Raw genomic sequence first — 15,898 nt, forward strand, 5'->3', positions numbered from 1 at the left:
ATGTAATATGTGCAGAAGCATAAGTGTTTTATTTACGTCTGTTCTTTATATTATGTAAATCTGGTATCTTACCCAATACCAGGTATAATACCTAATAAATAATAATATGTTATATGCTTCAGATCTTTGATTGTGTGTCCAGTTGTCAGTAAGCCTTTATAATATACTGAACTCTAAAATAAATCTCACACAGCACACACTTTGTTCAAAATTGTAATTGTACATATATTATTATTTTTACACAGTCTCTGTACACGTCGTTCAAAATCAGCAGTTATTTAGCCATCCCAGACAACCAGCCTAGTTTGAACAGTGAGGGAGCAGCCGGTTCTTCCTCCTGATTAGCCAGCTGCCTGAACAGGTTGCCGGGGCGGAAGGTGTTGTCAAGGGTAGGTGTGGAGGCGGGAGGTGCCTGAGGGGGCAAGGTGAGGACAACAGAATGTAAAAGCAGGTACCTTAAGAAGTTTGTTGATGTGCTGTGCTGTCTACTTTGGGCCGAATCCTAACTTGCGATTTACATTTTTCCATTAATCTCTCATCAATATGTGATTTAAGCAAATGTATCTCATGTCAGGATTTGGCCTACTATGCCCAAGACACAAGTATCTGCTGTGTAGCACACTACAAGCTGGTTTGGAAGTGTCAGAGATTGATCCGGAAGCATTATAATGACAGGCAGAGCGTAACCAGGGTTAGTCGTCACCATAACCCCACATCTCCATTAGTGATTGATTGGAGCCAACAACCAAACCAAACGTCACAATTTCAACCACAGGAGACTAGTAGCAAGCCCATTGCAAAATCAACATAGACTCAAAATACCACACATCACACACAAACGCACTGCAGTGATAACCTGCTGCTGAATTCCAGGGGTCCCTTGCACTCAAAACAGCTGGAAATGCAGACATTGTGACATCATTAAAAATCACAGATCAAATGACAGATAACGGACAATACACAATAACATAGAAGAGACGCTTTCTGCATGTGAGACATTCATGGAATCCACACGAACTGTTGACACAGATACATGGTACAAATGGTATGCAAGTATGGATATTGGATAATTGTGACATAGCATCACATCTACCTTAAATTCACATCTCCCCTTCCCCCTCCCATGTCACTCACCAGTGGGCGTGTGATGTCAGCGCCGCGCATGGAGGACTTGGCCTTGCGGGAGTTGGACATGCTCAGTGGCAACAACCCAAACCTGGAGAAGAGAAGCCAATCAATCAGTCTCTATCATCACGGAGGACTGAACTACTAAACTAAACAGACTACTACATTTTTAAGAGGATTTAACTTTTTCAAGCACTTCTCAGTCTGTGGTTGTTTTAGCGTCTACAGTATATTGTTGAGTCTGGAGCTTCTGCTAAATGACTGAAGTTGAAATGTCATGTAATAAAGCATTGTTTCCCATTAGAATTCAAGTTGAATTGTGTTCCATTGACACCCCTGACCGGTCCCCCCTTACCTGATCTGACTGCTGGCCAGGGGCAGAATGTTGTAGGGCTCCTGGGAGTTCACACTGTTCCCCCGGGAGACAAACTGCTTCTCTGTGCCTGTCAACAGTCCCAAGAGCACCTGGACCAAGACATCACAACGTTAGCAAGCTATAGCACACTACTGGAAAAGGTTGGTGAAATAGATGAGTGCTATACTCTTTACAAACCTGGTGAACAGTAGACTATTCACAGATTAGCTTGGTTTTTAACTTAACTGCGTTCATTCAAATGTTTTTAGTCCTAGTAGGCGGGCTTATCGTACCGAGGTGCGCTGTGATAGGCGGTTGAGGTTGCTGCTGAGTGGTGGCGTGAACACATCCAGGTCAAAGGGGTCAATGTAGCTCTCCAGCGAATCACAGACCTGCTGGATCCTGGAACAGAGGGATAGGAGGGGTTTGATCAACAGCCAAGTACAAGTGTGTTTGTATGTGTGTGTGTGTGTGTGCAGTTTGTATGTGAACTGGAGCTTTATTTCACTCCTCCCTAGTTTCCAGAGTATGTGTACCTCGGGTCTTGGTTTGAGCGAGAGCTCTTGCCCTCCTCTGGTCTGGTTCCCAGAGTAGCACTAAGATAGCGCAGGTCAAAAAGCAGCTGCAGAGCCCTATTCTGAGTCATAGGGAAGGGACAGTCCTGGGGAGGGAGGGGGAGTTAGAGAGAAATAAATATATAGGAAGAATAAAGTGTAAGATTTCCTGATGCTGACAGCTAATTTAGTACAATTACTTAAAACAACCCTTGGACTTACTTTAACGTAAAAACAACACAGTTGTTGATGCGGCAAATTAATTACCACTATCAAGCGACTCTAGTCGAAACATATTGTAGTATTTACCTTGTCCTGGGCGTGGTGGGTGAGGGTCTGGTACTCCTGGAGCACTTGGTCCAGACAGCCCTTTAGCAGCCCCTGCAGGGTGGGCTTGGGCAGGGCATGGCCCCCCACCCGGTTCACCTCCAGACACAGGTGGAAGAGAAAAGACTGGACAAACCATGACGGCTAAAGAGAAGAAGAGAAGGGGAGGGGGTTGTGTTACTAACAGTGGTGATGGTGGTGGTGGTGCTGGGATAATGGAACTATTTTATGTGTGTGTTTGTGTGTGTACAGGTGGGGGTCTAAATACTGTGGTTAAAATGGGATTTTGGGGGTAGTGTGTCCAAAATTCACACTACAGATGAACTAGTGAGGGTAGATATGCCATTATCAAAATCATCAAAGTGCCAATCATTATTCTCACCTGGACAGGAAGTCGAATTTTGGATGTGATACTGCTCCCTGACTCCGCCTCTTCCTGGATCTCCAGCTCCTCCCAGTTGGTGGTTGTTGCTAGGATAGCGCCGGCGGACTCTGCATGCAGTGCTGCCGCAAACCTACCCATAAGCACCTGGGAGAGAATAAAGCAAAGCCAAAAATCATCTTTCCATCTGACATTACAGGTCAAGGCGGACTGCTACTTGTGATAGTTGTGAACTAGCTACATACATCAAATTAAAAAACACGCTATAGGCTACGAATTTAAAATCAGGTAAAAAAGAAAAAGACAAAACAATCCCTCACCTTAGAGAGGGCGGAGCTCCAGATACAGTATGCCTCCATGTTGCAGGCCAGAAGCTCCTCCTTCAAACCCGCCCACTTGGCCTGGGCGGGGCTAACCTCCGCCACCACTTTGGTCTTCCCCAACTTCCTTCCCTGCCGAGGCGTTCCCCTTGCAACGGGGTCAACCCCAGCCCCGGCTTTACCCAGGATGCACTGCCTGAGGTTGGGGCAGAGCTCGCTCATGGATTGGCACAGCCTGGCCATGAAGAGGACCGAGCTGAGACGGGCAGGGCTGGGGGCAGGGTCAGAGCCAGACGAGGCGACGGCCAGTTCCGAGCGGATACATGATAGGACGTCACGTACGCACGCCAGGCAGCGTTCTCGTAGGGTCTCCTCTACGGCTGCCGCGTCTGTGAAGCGGTTGAACGACGACACCGTACTGCTACCTGTCCCAGAGCTCTTAGAAGGTGTTGTGAGAGACTCAGGGGCTTTGGCTGAGGGAGAGAGGGAGTATTTCTAAATACAAATGGCCAACCAGATTCAATAGTCATCACCATGTGCTCCTGCATCATCATTTGAGCAGCAGCCATGCTCATGATGCTTTATGTTGTGCATAAGACATGCCTCATCCACTTCCTTACCTGGACTGTCGGACGGCAGGTAGTGCTGCAGGTCGTCCAGGCGCGCCCGCAGCTTGGCGTCAAGCGAGGAGCAGAAGCTCTGCACGCAGGGCGTCAGGGCCTGGGTCTTCATGGCCAGGCCGCCCCGCTGCTGCTGCCCACGCTGGGCCACGCTCACCCAGGCAGCGTCGCTCAACAGGTCCCCCTGGGACTCTGACCACAGGAAGGAGGCCACATCCGCCTCGTACTGGGCCCCACGGCTGGGGCCGGGGCCAGGGCCAGGGGGGGGGCTGAGGCCGGGGCCTGGGGGTGGGGTAGGTTGTCCCTCCAGCTCACGCAGGGCAGAGGAGAGGAGCTGTCTGGAGCTACTGGAGATGGCCTCAGTACCCTCCTTGGTGATCGCCTGAAAGAAAGAAAGAAAGAAAGAGAGAGAGAGAGAGAGAAAGAAAAAAAGAAAGAAAGAGAGAGAGAGAGTTAATAAGCAGGTCAAACCTGTTTCCCCACTTGTAAAGGGTAACAATTGAATGAGAACAGTCGGAGGTCGTTTAGTACACACACACAGACCTCAAACATTCACAGGTGTTGGGTAAATAGAGCATCATGGAAACACAATGGAGAATATCCACACACTGTTTAGTTGCTCCTGTTATTTCAGTGTAACGAAGTTTGAACAACTTCAGTGGTTTCTTTCAGGTTTAATACAGCAACAGAAGCCTGCAGAGTGGTTTAACCGTGGATATAATGTCAAACATCTAAGAACATCTAAACCGTCTGTGGATATTCTCCCTCCCTTAAGGTCCCTACCTGTAGGCGCTGCAGGAACAGCTGCTGCAGGAAGTCCTCCCAGAGGGGTAGGGGCTGCTCCAGCAGTCTGTGGCAGATGGTGCTCCAGTTCTGGCTGATGGAGTCAGTGGAGAGGAGGTCCCACACAGCGTCTCTGATGGCAGCCAGCCCCTTCAGACTCTTTACGTAGACCAGCAGGCTGCTCACCCCGTTGCAGATGTCCTCCTTACAACTACAGGGAGGAGCCCAAGAGGAAACAGACATTTTGAATGGACTGAAGTATATCAGTCATTTGCTAACACCTTACTGTCCCCCTTAGACCTGGGGAATAGTGGTGGAGCTGGCAACATGGGAGAACAGTGTGAAGAAATGGTCATGTGATGGGATAAGGCTCATTCTGGATCTATGGGTCACTGTAATGAATGAATGAGAATATTTTCATGGGATGAAAAGAACTGAAAACTGACAATTGCTAATCATTTTCGATAAACATTTTGTCTACTTAATTTTATTGATTGAATTATTATTATAATATATATATATTATTTGTCATAATTATGAAGGTGAAGGTGCAAAATGGCTTTAGATACGGTTTGTCTACTTTGTGCAAAGGAAAGAAAAGCTAATGATGCTGAAGCTTACGTGTCGATCCACTGCTGCAGCGTGTCTCTGAGCTGTTCTCTCTGGATTGGCTGGGCCAGGGTACGGAGGGCAGGCTGGAACTCCGCGATGGAGGAGGGCAGGTACTTGAACCAGCTTCCTGTACTCACCTCCTCCTGCAAGACCCTTCTGCCTTTACCTGGGAGACATTTGAGACAGGCGAAAAAAGAACAGTACATCACAACAGGATCAGAGTGTGGCCCTGTGCTGTGAAATCATACTGGGCACAGTAGAATTACACATTAGACTACACATTTTAATTCATAACCAATGTTCCAAGATGTGGGCAGCAACATCACATGTACCATTTGGAATGTACCACTTCTTATCCTCTGAGAAATAGGATCAGCATAGGATCTCTACACTATACCCAATTCTCAGTTTTTTTGTTCAGTTACCTGCAGGTGTGGTGGAGGTGACATTCTCCAGGGTGGTGAAGAGCAGGCCAGAACTCAGTGCTCCCTCCCCCAGCCTGGGGCTCCCTTCTGGGGGCACGTAGAACACAGCGTAGGCCTGGTACAGGGTGGTCACCAGGAGCTCCACCAGGGAACACACCTGGGCCTTGATACCAGCACCTGGTGCACAGACACAAGGGGTTTGACATGAGACAATCAAAGAAGACCATAAGATATCAGGTTATTTCTTGATATCTCAACACTGCTCAACAGCTGAACTGTCTTTTGATATTTCTCTTCATACAGTATGAAGTGGAAGTAAATTGGATATTGTTACAATCCCTGTGACAATTATATCTCTGTATGTATTGTGTAGGGTCTTGTGTTGTGTCTGGGAAGGTATTGTATCCTATTGATTATTCATTTTTTGTGTATGATGAGGTGTTGCGTCGTATTGTGCTGTGTAGGGATTTGTGTTGTATGTGGTGCTTGTTTGTAGATTGTAGTACCATGCTGTGGCTGGTTGAGCAGCTGCTGGATGGAGGCCTTCCTGGCCAGGAGGAAGTCTGCCAGGGCCTGGCGAGGGGAGCTGTCCTCCAGCAGCATGGTGGACACTAGGGCCTCAGCAATAGCCTGATCTGATACCGCCCTGCCCCGCAGCAGAGACTTACTGTCCAATAAGATGGTGGACCTAGAGGGACATGACAAGATGCAGGATATTTAGCAAGTTACATTAAGTTATATCAAGTATGAGGTTGCGAGACAAGCCCTGACTTGTAGCACAGAGTAGTAACTGATTCTGCTTCATCCAACCACAGCGCTGTTGAATGCAGACGAGAGTGAGAATAACAAGTCTGTATGGTAATATGGTGGACCTTGAACGGAACGCATGTACAGTAATTTCAGTGGTCATAAACAACCAGAGACAATGGATGGAGTGAGTTGCTTAATTTTCCCCTGATTTCCCCATTGTGTACCTGAAGTGTCCAGCAGCTGCCACCTGCCTGACCAGGATGGGGAAGCGGGCAAGTACAGGGCTGTATTGTGGTCCTCTGGCCTCTAGGTGGAGCTGGCTGTGCAGGTGGCAGCAGAGCAGGTAGAGCTGGGTGGCCTGCAGGTACTGGGAGGCTTCCATGGAGCTCCAGATGCGCTCAGGGATCTCCAGCAGCAGCTTGATCTGAGACGCCATGGTGTAGAACTTCTCCTGGGACTGCCTCTGGGTCTAAAGGTGGATTCAGACATACACAGACAGATACAAATATGATATCTGACATCAGACACAAACACACACATGCATACATAGACACACACAAGCTCAAATAAACAAACACACGCTTTATTCACATACTAGATGGGACTCGCCAAGTGCCTATTGGCTATTATACTTGGAGTTTACTATGGAATTTGCAAGTAACGTTAACCATCACAGCGAGCAGAGCTCGGCCTGTGTCTTACCTCTTCTTTGGTGTTCGTTTGGACATTGCTTTTCCCCTGTTTCAATTTCTGACAGTATTGATGCATATCCTGGATAGAATGAACGACACTTTCGGAGCACTGCCTCATCTCTCCGATGGTGTCGGCCGCGTCAATTAAGTCCCGGTAGCGCTCGCCTACCATCTGCCGGAGTTCCTCCTTCTTCTGCTCGATTTCTCCCCGGACTTTCCGCTCTATCCCTCGGATCTCTTCGGTGTTGTAGCGCTCGAACAGGACCGCCGGGTCTCTGATCTCCGAAACCCGGAGAGATTGCGCTGGAACCACAGCCATCGCACCTCCAAAACTGAACTGCCAACTGGAAAACTACAATCCGGAAGAAGGAAGAGACACACTTCCACGTAAACAAAGAGTCAGAGGTCAGGGGATTAAAAAAGAGCGCTAAAATGTGTAGCGCCTTCTGCGGAAATAATAGGCAACTACAGGCAAAGATTAGACACGTACTTTCTTTCACCATCCTGTCAAATCTAACATTACGCAGCAAATAGAACAGAACATTTAATAATAGTGTTTATTATTTCACCACAGTCATAATTGTAAACGATTTGTTATCATGACATGCACAGAGTTGTTTATGACTTTTGACAAGAAAACGTATTCTATTATTTTAGAGGCCTCCTAAGAAAATGTGAGGTGGATATGATTTTTCATATATTTGTGCCAATACGTGCATCATAAACATGTTTGTTTAGACTTGGATCTGTTTTGAGGAAATGAGGCTGACAATTTTAACGACTTACCTTTGTCCGATGCAAATCAGTGCCACCCTTCCGACAGGTGCGTCGAAAGTAGGCTATCCGGAAAAACCGAGTAAACAGCGAGCTCAAGTTACAGGTAAATTAACCTCTAAAAACATCTATAAATGGCTTTATTTCCTTTAAATGGAAAATGTGTTGATAAGAAATGTTTTGTGAATAAATAAGATATTGTCACATTGAAAGCTGAGAGTTAGCTTCGTTATAACGAGCCCTAACAAACTAATGTGTTTCTCCTGTTGGTCATAACTCATTATTTCAAGAGGAAACTAAATTATCGTGTGCGAAAAAATGTAAGGCCGACTGTATCATAAGTTAAGTAATTAATTTGTACGTTCTTGTAGCGTGTCTAGAATGATAATGTTGACCAGTCAAACATTGTCTTATCATGACAAAAGAGTGTTGTGCTTAGATTTAAAGATGTTAGATCTTATGATTACATATATCTACGTTTTTAATGTATGTATACAATAGATGAATTGGAAAATTCCATAGACCAATCTGAAATGACCAACTTACCCTAAAGATATGAAAGACCGATAACGAGTTATACATATATCCAGGTCAGTCACTATGTTCATATATATATATTTTCCTGTATGCCTTGCATATAAGCCTACGGCAAAGTTACAGCTATGGTCCAAATCACTGAGGAGGAGCTCAAGGAGCAGTTTAATGATGTCCTCACCAGACTGCAATCCAAACAGCTCTTCCAGTCAGACTGGGACATAGCATCCTTTGCTGTGTTTTTCATCTTCATTGGTAAGGAAAGACACAGGTGGTATGACAGGTGATACACACACACACAGATGAACAACAGCTGAATGACAAGTCATTTTTGTCACTCATTGATCCTAATATATGCAGAGTATATGAATATTCTGACTCAGATATCAAGACTGTATTTGCCAGTTAATGTTTATCTATCTCTCTTCTACATGTGCCTGATCCATCTCTCTTTCCCCAAGGTATGGTTTTTTTGCTTGTTCTTCTGGTCCTGATCCGCTGCTGCTGCTGTTGTTGCTGTGATGATGAGAAGGTAATAGTTGAAAGATTTTTGGTGTAATTCAGATACATTTTTTCAGTAGACTCTCAAACGATCCTAAGTAGCAGCTGGCTAGTAATTCACAGCCTAGAAACAAGCAGTGTCATTCACATGTCACAGGCTTGTCTTTATCAAAATACATGTTATCACTTCGTGCCATTCATGTCTCACAAGTTACAACTGAGTATCTGTTCATGTGACCACAGACTCCGCATGTTTGTATCTGAGAGGCTATACGCTTTATAAGACAACAGTGTGCTATCTGAATAGAAGTGTTGTCATGTATTATAATTAAAATTTTCTCTGCTGTCTTTCTAATAGACCTCAAGTCGGAAAGTGGGCATTGAAAACATGGCATTGGATCCCTAAAAGCAACTTTGCAGACTTGAAAATTCCAGAGAAACTACCACCATAATCAATCAGTTCTTTCTTGTATGTCTAGATTTTAATCAAGATTTTTTTTTCTTTTCTTATCTTGACATTGTGTTTTTAAAGCATACAACTCATCTTTTTTTTAAAAAATTTTTTACTGGTGGAAAGTGTTGCACTCCCTCTAACCCACATTTGCTGCCTAATGGTTGATTCGACTGTTTGTTTACTTGTATGGCTGCACTGTTCTATGTTGCTAGGATGCCAGTGAGGTGGGTGAAAGTTACAACAAGATGACAGTGCATTTACAGATGGTTTATGGGAAACCAGGCATGACTTTCACCTCCATTCTCTCTGTGTAATCAAAGTGAGTTCACAAAGCCAAAGATGAGCACTTTGTTAGTGTACTTATAACTGTTTGTACCTATTATATATAATTATAGTTTAGCAGTATTGATTCACACTCGCTTTTAATGAATGATTTATTATTAAAATAGAATTTACTGCAACATGTAAATTGGAGTTTTACCATATAGTTATTTTACTTATTCAATAAAATTGTAAAAATACTGTGGTGCCTGCGGAAAATTTATGAATGAAGAGACTTCATCATAGAGCGATATTAAAAAAACATGCGTGGAATTTACTTTGTTTAAAGGGATAGCTCACCCAAATGTTATGAATATCTGGAAAGTAATCAATGGAAGCGGATTGTCAGCAACATAAGATTTGGGTTTTAATTACTTAGCATCAGTTGAGCATTAAAATTATTGAAATATATTGCACAGTATAAATAGGGAGTAGTAGGACCCCTGTTGGCACATTCCAAATAGCATGCCTAAGGCTATGTTGCGCAATGTAAACAGCAATGTGGAGGATGGTTCAGTATATGAACTAGTGTGCTTTCTGAACGAAAGACAATTCATTGAGCAAGTCAATGAGGTCATATAGTGTATAACATTTATTGCACAGACAATGGATTATGTGGTTCATATAGGATATACGCATCTCAAAATAGTTTATATTAACACTGGAATAATTCATCATTTGTACAACATTGGAATTAATATTCAGTTCACATGAAATCAGGAAGTGCAAAAACAGTTAAATTCAATAAATAAATAAATAAAAATGCATAGCAGACAACATACCTTTTTTGAAAAAAGGAAACATTGGAATGAACTCATACAATTATTATATGAATAAAACAACAAATAGCTTAGCATTGATGCATGACCATTTTCTGTACATAGCAGGGAATGTAAGTCTTGCTTTATATTACTCAGAATGACACTTTTCTTAAAGCATGAAGTCTGAAACCTGTATCTTAGAGTCACTATGAAATGTTACATCTGTCCATATCACAAACCCATTATTGTATACTTCCCCTGAGTACACATACTTAAGAGTCTTGTCTACCAGTCAATGACAAATTAGTGTCTTAGTATAGAGTGGAAAAATATTAGTGTTTAGTAACAAGTGAAGTGTATATGCTAAAAACAAACAAACAAGAAAACGTTCTTCATTGACTTGAGGTCAAGTAAGTACTATACAATGAAATACCACCAAGGGTTATCAGAAACAGCTAACACATGGATGGTCCCTTAACCCGGGAAGGGCAACACTGATGAATGGATTTGGATCCAGCTTCTCCTTTAAATCATACATCTTACAGTTCAATACAAACAAAAATATTGAAGTGCCTAAATCGGTCAATAATTTCAAGACATCCCTTTTATCTGAGTTGGTTTGGGTATGTGCAAAAATATTTTTCTGCACAAATGCCTTGTTATTCTTATAGTTGGTAGTTGATTAGAACGGTCTGTAGTTCCAGAAACTGGAGAACACGGAAATCTAAGAAAAGACAAAGAAAATCCTGTTTAGTGTGACATTCCTTTAGTTATAGGCATGCTTGAAGAAAGTTAATAATCTACATCCAACAACTGACCAAACCTGAATCGTTGCCAATAAAGCAGTTACTCATTCACACCATCCTTGTATGAATATGAATTCACTGGAGTTAAGGAAGTTTTTAGACCCAAATACCTATGAATATAGGTCGTGTTTGTGTGTGTATTGGCATTTTCTCATGCATTCCACACGGTCAAACTGATTTTCTAGATTCCACTCCTTTCACCTCAAGACCAAAAGAAGGACCAAAAAGAGGAAAAATAATGGGCACGTGGTTTGCATCTCTCCACCATGATGGCCCATGTGTGGAGAGCAATTTAGCACAAAATGTCTGCCAAGCATCATCACTCAGACGCCTGCTATACTTTTGGTGGGGGATGGGTTGAGTTAATCCCATGGAATATAAATCGCTTTGAAAGGTTCTAAATGTAATCATTTACCATTCATTGTTGTTATACTATGCATGCATCATGCAGCACGGCGCCAAGGCACCTACCTTATCCTTGAGCTGTTGGCAGAGCTGCAGGGAGATGGTGAAGAAGACCAGCGTGTCATTCAGCCAGGGAACCACACACTCCACCTTATGCACGTGGCTCACCTCAAACTTAGCGTTGTTGAGCTCACTAGGGGGGAGACCGGAGGGAGAGTGTTGAAAAGGTATCTGTGTTGTGTGTCTCATAAATGACCCAAAAAAGGGAGAGGTTTACCCAATAAACTAACTAATTACTGTTGTTCTTGAAATGTGGCAGTAACATTTTGTGGCAGACTTCCCCTTTAAGTGTCCCAAGGACATGTTGGTACATACTGTACACCAAGCACAAAGGCAGAGAAACCAGTCAAAACATTCCAATTCATGAATACTAAAACTAACAAACAAATATTTGTATTCACAACAAACTTCCCCCATACAGTGCGAGTGATGTTAAACCAAATAAAGCAGAACTTACAACATGGCCCCAGGGTTGTGCAATACTGAGCTTCCAGCTGGCTTGAAATTCTGTGGAAAATAAAATAAAATAAAAAAATAAACTCTGATACATCACAGAATACCACATCTAACCTGCAGTAAACGCCATGAGCCTCACACCAACTCCTTCACGTGACTGTTCTTAGTGTTTCACTTTCTCCTTCTGTTGCACATTAATCTCAGTGTTCACCAGTAATATAGAACTTCATAACAGATACAGATACTTGTCCACCAGGTAAGGCTGGTGGAGGTAGAAATCGGAGGACAGATTTTAGGTTGTACTGTACTGGGTCTCTGTGAGTGTATATCCATAAGTGTGTCGGGGCTTGGATGGAGGTCTTGCCTTGGTGGTGTTGGGCTGCAGCACATGGAGCTGGTACACTGTCAGACACAGCTTGCTCAAGTTGATGTAGAAGTTCACCATCACATCCCCTGGCATCGGAGGAGTAAACATTTTCTGGAGAGGGGGAAATAGGATTAGGGGTGCAGAGAGAGAGAGGGAAAGAGAGCAAGGAGAGAGGAAGGGAGTAGTGAAATGAAGAGAGGCAGAGAGAGTTTACATAACTTCTTACAGGTCCCTTTCAAGGAGTTTCATAGCTTTTAGTTACATAGCTCATAGTTTCATATAGTTCAACCGGTCCTGTGTGTCTCACGACCCAAAGCACACTCACCATGAGGCCGCTGGTGGCCAGCTCAGGCAGGGTCAGGGTGGCTGGGGTGGTGAGCCGGTTACGTGCCCGAGTCAGCTGGAGCATCACCGCATCCATCAACTACAACAACAACAACAACAATTTAGTCAATCATCATTGCAGGCATCCCACAGGTAAAACCACAAAGGAGCCCATGTTAGTCTATATACTGTACCTTCACTTTTACCAGATGAGATCCCACTTTTACTGTTCCCTATAAGACTATGGCTAAAATCCTGACTTGAAATTTTGCACAAGTAATTTGATCTTTAGCAAAAATACTGTGATGAACTTATTGGAAACAACATATACTGTAGGGAGAACTGAGGGACCAAATGTGTAGAGGAAAGATATATGCTCGGGCTGGAAAGTGAGCTCCCCACTGAATTCATTCTCTTGCACCATATCTACATCCCTTTGGCTACCGAAGTGACGCAGAAAGTAGTTTATTTTTGATAGTAATTATCAGTCAGGGGATTTTTTCCCCAGTGGCGACAGACCTTATTAACTTCCGCACCGGTTTTAAAGTGGTAGCTCTCATCTCTGCTACCTAGGAGCTGCAGAGCCTGGTTCACATGGTTCCTCGCATCTTGGATCTGAGAGAAACACAGGGGTATTTTATTAAAAAGATAAAAAATGAATAGGACCATTTCAATATGCTATGGAAATCATGTGTCATAAAAGCTGGACTGGTAGATAATTAACAGTTAAGGTCCCAATCCTGTGGACTGATTCGCCCCAAGGTTACGTTTGCCATGTAAATATTAAATTAACAACTCTCCTAACTCCTACCCCTCCTCGGAGTATAGACTTTCACAGTGTACTATGTATGACCAATGATGTTATTCACATATGAAATAAGGTAATATAGATATATAATATAGCCTACATAGGGAATATGTATGCTATGAATATTACTCAAAAATACAGTCACACACACACACACACACACACACACACACACACACACACCTGTTGCAATTTCCATTGCTTATCATCCCTGAATGCGAAGTGCAGTACTTGGCTGCTTTTGGCGACTTTCAGATTAATGTCCTGCAAACAACAAGAGGTATACAGTTTAACACAGAAGCCTGATGTTGCAAAGACACACCATTTTCATTCAAACAAGAGCAAACCACTCTGATTCTGCAGGGAGGTGTGAAAAGAACATCACAGAGGGACACACTCACAGCTTGAGTCAAGGCTTCCCCCTGTAGAGTCAGCACCCCTTTCACTTGGTCCATGCTGAAAAACAAAGGTATTATAAACAGGCCCTATGATTTGATCTGTACCTAAATCAGGAAGTCCTACTGATGGAGACATGGGTTATTTCAGACCTCAAAGATGACATAATAAAGGAAGTGGCCCACCCACTCATGGGTTCCAACAAACTGGCAAATTACAGCAGATCTTGCCACAGACCAGGATCCTTGTCCAGGCAGCTTTAAACCATTTATTGTACAGAGAGCAAGACTGGCATACAGCTTCAGCATGCATGGGGTCATTTATAGTGTATGGCCCATTTCAAATGAACCTCTTGAACCTCTCCTTCTGTTGCACTTTGAGCATCGTGAAAGCACCACATAAATCAATCCAACTATTTCCAATGACATTGTAAAACAAAATAATTGATTCCATAATATGCTAATCAGTCTTGGTGTGCAACTCTTACGTTGAGCTGCCAAGGATGAAGTTCTCCTGCTTGAGTTGGCTCTCTAGTCCAGGTGTCGGCATTGAGAAACGCCTAGATGCCTCCTGTGGACAAGATTAGTAAACGCTATTATTACAACACAATATACCTTTCCAAAAACAAGAAGAAAATGTTTCTGACATGGAACTATATATCAATTAAACACATGACAAACATTGCCAATGTGAGAAGGTGAATGACTAGAAATGTATTTTTGCACATGCCATGGCTAACATCCAAAACAAAAGCATTACAAGGAACAATCTTACAATGAAATCATTGTACTGTTAGCACTAAATCTCAGAGTCAACCATAAGAGAGGGGGGAGGGGAGGGATAGAGGGGGAAGGAGAGAGAGAGAGAGAGAGAGAGAGAGAGAGAGAGAGAGAGAGAGAGAGAGAGAGAGAGAGAGAGAGAGAGAGGGACAGAGAGAGAGAGAGAGGGAGGGTAAGGAGAGAGGGTAATAAGGGAGTGTGGGACTAGAGAGAAAAACAAACTAAAGGCTATTTACCTTGAGAATATCCTGGAGCTGCTTTAGGACCGCATGGACCTCCTCTTTGAGAAGCCAGTTGAACTCCTCCTCCTGAGTAGCCACATAAACAAGACAGAGAGCAGAGAGACAGCTAGGTTTTTTCCACACATTGACTGATCATATTACCATTCCAATCTCTGCTGTTCTGAGAGGCTGTATTTGTTAAGCTTGGAGTCTCCTGGGGCCTTGTAACTAACCTCCTTGTTTATTTGTCATGCACAACACTGGTGTGCATGACAAATAAAAAGCTAGATAACTGTATATGGCTTTCTCATTAAAGCCCTGTGGGAATTATTATAAGCACCCCCTTGAGAATGACACCTATAGCTATAGTAGAGCTGCGTACATTGCTACAGTATATGGGCTGGGTAGGAATTGAATGGGATAATGACCTTCCAGTTTGTTACCATCATCACACATGCATAACAAAACGTGCTACATTTTGTCATTGACAGCCAACAAATCATGTCCACAAACAATAAATGCATGCCAGCACATTCATTTAAATGGAAAAGGCAGCTGCAGATTCATTGGTCTCGCTAACTTAATTAATGCATGATTAACTTATGGTCACGGTCTGCTAATCTTGTGATAATACCATATACATATTGACACCCAAGCAGTAGGCCTAACTGCCTAGCTATTAAACTGTCCCTACGTGGCTAGCAAAATAATGAATTCGTTGCACCTCTCGACTAGCTAGCTACTGTACTGTAGTTGGACGTCAACCGTTAGATGGCTAGCTAGCAATCCCATTGATGTAATATTGTCTGCAGCTTATCTTACCAAAACAGCTCTCTCGGCCTGACTTGCTGCTGACATCTTTGGTAGTTCAGATAAAGACCGCTGTGGATTGAGCATGATCGCTGCCACACAGCACAAAATATGCGTAGCTCTTCAAACCTTTTCCCACTACGTCGTGTTTACATGTAAGTATTTATTCAGCTCTG

The 15,898-nt window shown here is 43.4% G+C and overlaps 3 protein-coding genes across 7 annotated transcripts; 1 reads left to right on the forward strand and 2 right to left on the reverse strand.

Moving 5' to 3' along the window:
* Window positions 1-200: 200 nt before the first annotated feature.
* cog1 (component of oligomeric golgi complex 1) lies at window positions 201-7,779 on the reverse strand. 4 transcript variants are annotated; one of them, XR_014554414.1, is made up of 17 exons: window positions 7,732-7,779; window positions 6,956-7,297; window positions 6,478-6,722; window positions 6,010-6,191; window positions 5,504-5,680; window positions 5,088-5,244; window positions 4,467-4,677; window positions 3,684-4,065; window positions 3,064-3,536; window positions 2,744-2,890; window positions 2,344-2,505; window positions 2,017-2,141; window positions 1,774-1,882; window positions 1,481-1,590; window positions 1,135-1,216; window positions 845-1,017; window positions 201-412 (listed from the first exon to the last, which is right to left on the reverse strand). XR_014554414.1 is itself a non-coding variant. In XM_083677349.1 (17 exons), the coding sequence occupies exons 2-16, from the start codon at window positions 7,262-7,264 to the stop codon at window positions 887-889; spliced, it is 2,880 nt and encodes a 959-aa protein (XP_083533475.1). In that variant the 5' UTR covers window positions 7,265-7,297; window positions 7,732-7,779; the 3' UTR covers window positions 201-412; window positions 845-886. The 4 variants fall into 4 exon arrangements, 3 of the variants coding, with proteins under 3 accessions (XP_083533475.1, XP_083533473.1, XP_083533474.1); XM_083677349.1 differs by having other exon boundaries at window positions 845-895; XM_083677347.1 differs by lacking the exon at window positions 845-1,017.
* On the forward strand, window positions 7,682-9,730 carry smim22 (small integral membrane protein 22). Of its 2 annotated transcripts, none has more exons than XM_083677350.1 (4): window positions 7,682-7,825; window positions 8,362-8,508; window positions 8,715-8,785; window positions 9,113-9,730. In XM_083677350.1, the coding sequence occupies exons 1-4, from the start codon at window positions 7,705-7,707 to the stop codon at window positions 9,158-9,160; spliced, it is 387 nt and encodes a 128-aa protein (XP_083533476.1). In that variant the 5' UTR covers window positions 7,682-7,704; the 3' UTR covers window positions 9,161-9,730. The 2 variants fall into 2 exon arrangements, with proteins under 2 accessions (XP_083533476.1, XP_083533477.1); XM_083677351.1 differs by having other exon boundaries at window positions 7,766-7,825; window positions 8,380-8,508.
* Window positions 9,731-10,120: 390 nt separating this feature from the next.
* rogdi (rogdi atypical leucine zipper) lies at window positions 10,121-15,876 on the reverse strand. Its single transcript, XM_083676756.1, has 11 exons — window positions 15,735-15,876; window positions 14,928-14,999; window positions 14,400-14,482; window positions 13,918-13,972; window positions 13,700-13,780; window positions 13,228-13,323; window positions 12,710-12,808; window positions 12,382-12,495; window positions 12,019-12,068; window positions 11,568-11,694; window positions 10,121-11,014 (listed from the first exon to the last, which is right to left on the reverse strand). The coding sequence occupies exons 1-11, from the start codon at window positions 15,807-15,809 to the stop codon at window positions 10,973-10,975; spliced, it is 894 nt and encodes a 297-aa protein (XP_083532882.1). The 5' UTR covers window positions 15,810-15,876; the 3' UTR covers window positions 10,121-10,972.
* Between the last annotated feature and the right edge of the window lie 22 nt (window positions 15,877-15,898).

Source organism: Argentina silus (genome assembly GCF_951799395.1).
Source record: "Argentina silus genome assembly, chromosome: 9".
In the NCBI taxonomy this organism is placed as follows: Eukaryota; Metazoa; Chordata; class Actinopteri; order Argentiniformes; family Argentinidae; genus Argentina; species Argentina silus.

What these genes read in the sequence shown, in the direction of transcription:
- cog1 (XM_083677347.1), bottom strand. Translation starts at nt 7,264, where the DNA reads ATGGCTGTGGTTCCAGCGCAATCTCTCCGGGTTTCGGAGATCAGAGAC. An exon ending in TGTTCCTGCAGCGCCTACAG is followed by an intron (nt 4,066 to 4,466) that starts GTAGGGACCTTA and finishes TCTTTCTTTCAG; the next exon opens with GCGATCACCAAGGAGGGTAC. An exon ending in GGAGCTCCGCCCTCTCTAAG is followed by an intron (nt 2,891 to 3,063) that starts GTGAGGGATTGT and finishes ATTCTCTCCCAG; the next exon opens with GTGCTTATGGGTAGGTTTGC.
- smim22 (XM_083677350.1), top strand. Translation starts at nt 7,705, where the DNA reads ATGAGGCTGACAATTTTAACGACTTACCTTTGTCCGATGCAAATCAGT. An exon ending in ACAGCGAGCTCAAGTTACAG is followed by an intron (nt 7,826 to 8,361) that starts GTAAATTAACCT and finishes CTTGCATATAAG; the next exon opens with CCTACGGCAAAGTTACAGCT. An exon ending in GTTGCTGTGATGATGAGAAG is followed by an intron (nt 8,786 to 9,112) that starts GTAATAGTTGAA and finishes TCTTTCTAATAG; the next exon opens with ACCTCAAGTCGGAAAGTGGG.
- rogdi (XM_083676756.1), bottom strand. Translation starts at nt 15,809, where the DNA reads ATGCTCAATCCACAGCGGTCTTTATCTGAACTACCAAAGATGTCAGCA. An exon ending in CCGGTGCGGAAGTTAATAAG is followed by an intron (nt 12,809 to 13,227) that starts GTCTGTCGCCAC and finishes TTGTTGTTGTAG; the next exon opens with TTGATGGATGCGGTGATGCT. An exon ending in GCCAACAGCTCAAGGATAAG is followed by an intron (nt 11,015 to 11,567) that starts GTAGGTGCCTTG and finishes GTCTTTTCTTAG; the next exon opens with ATTTCCGTGTTCTCCAGTTT.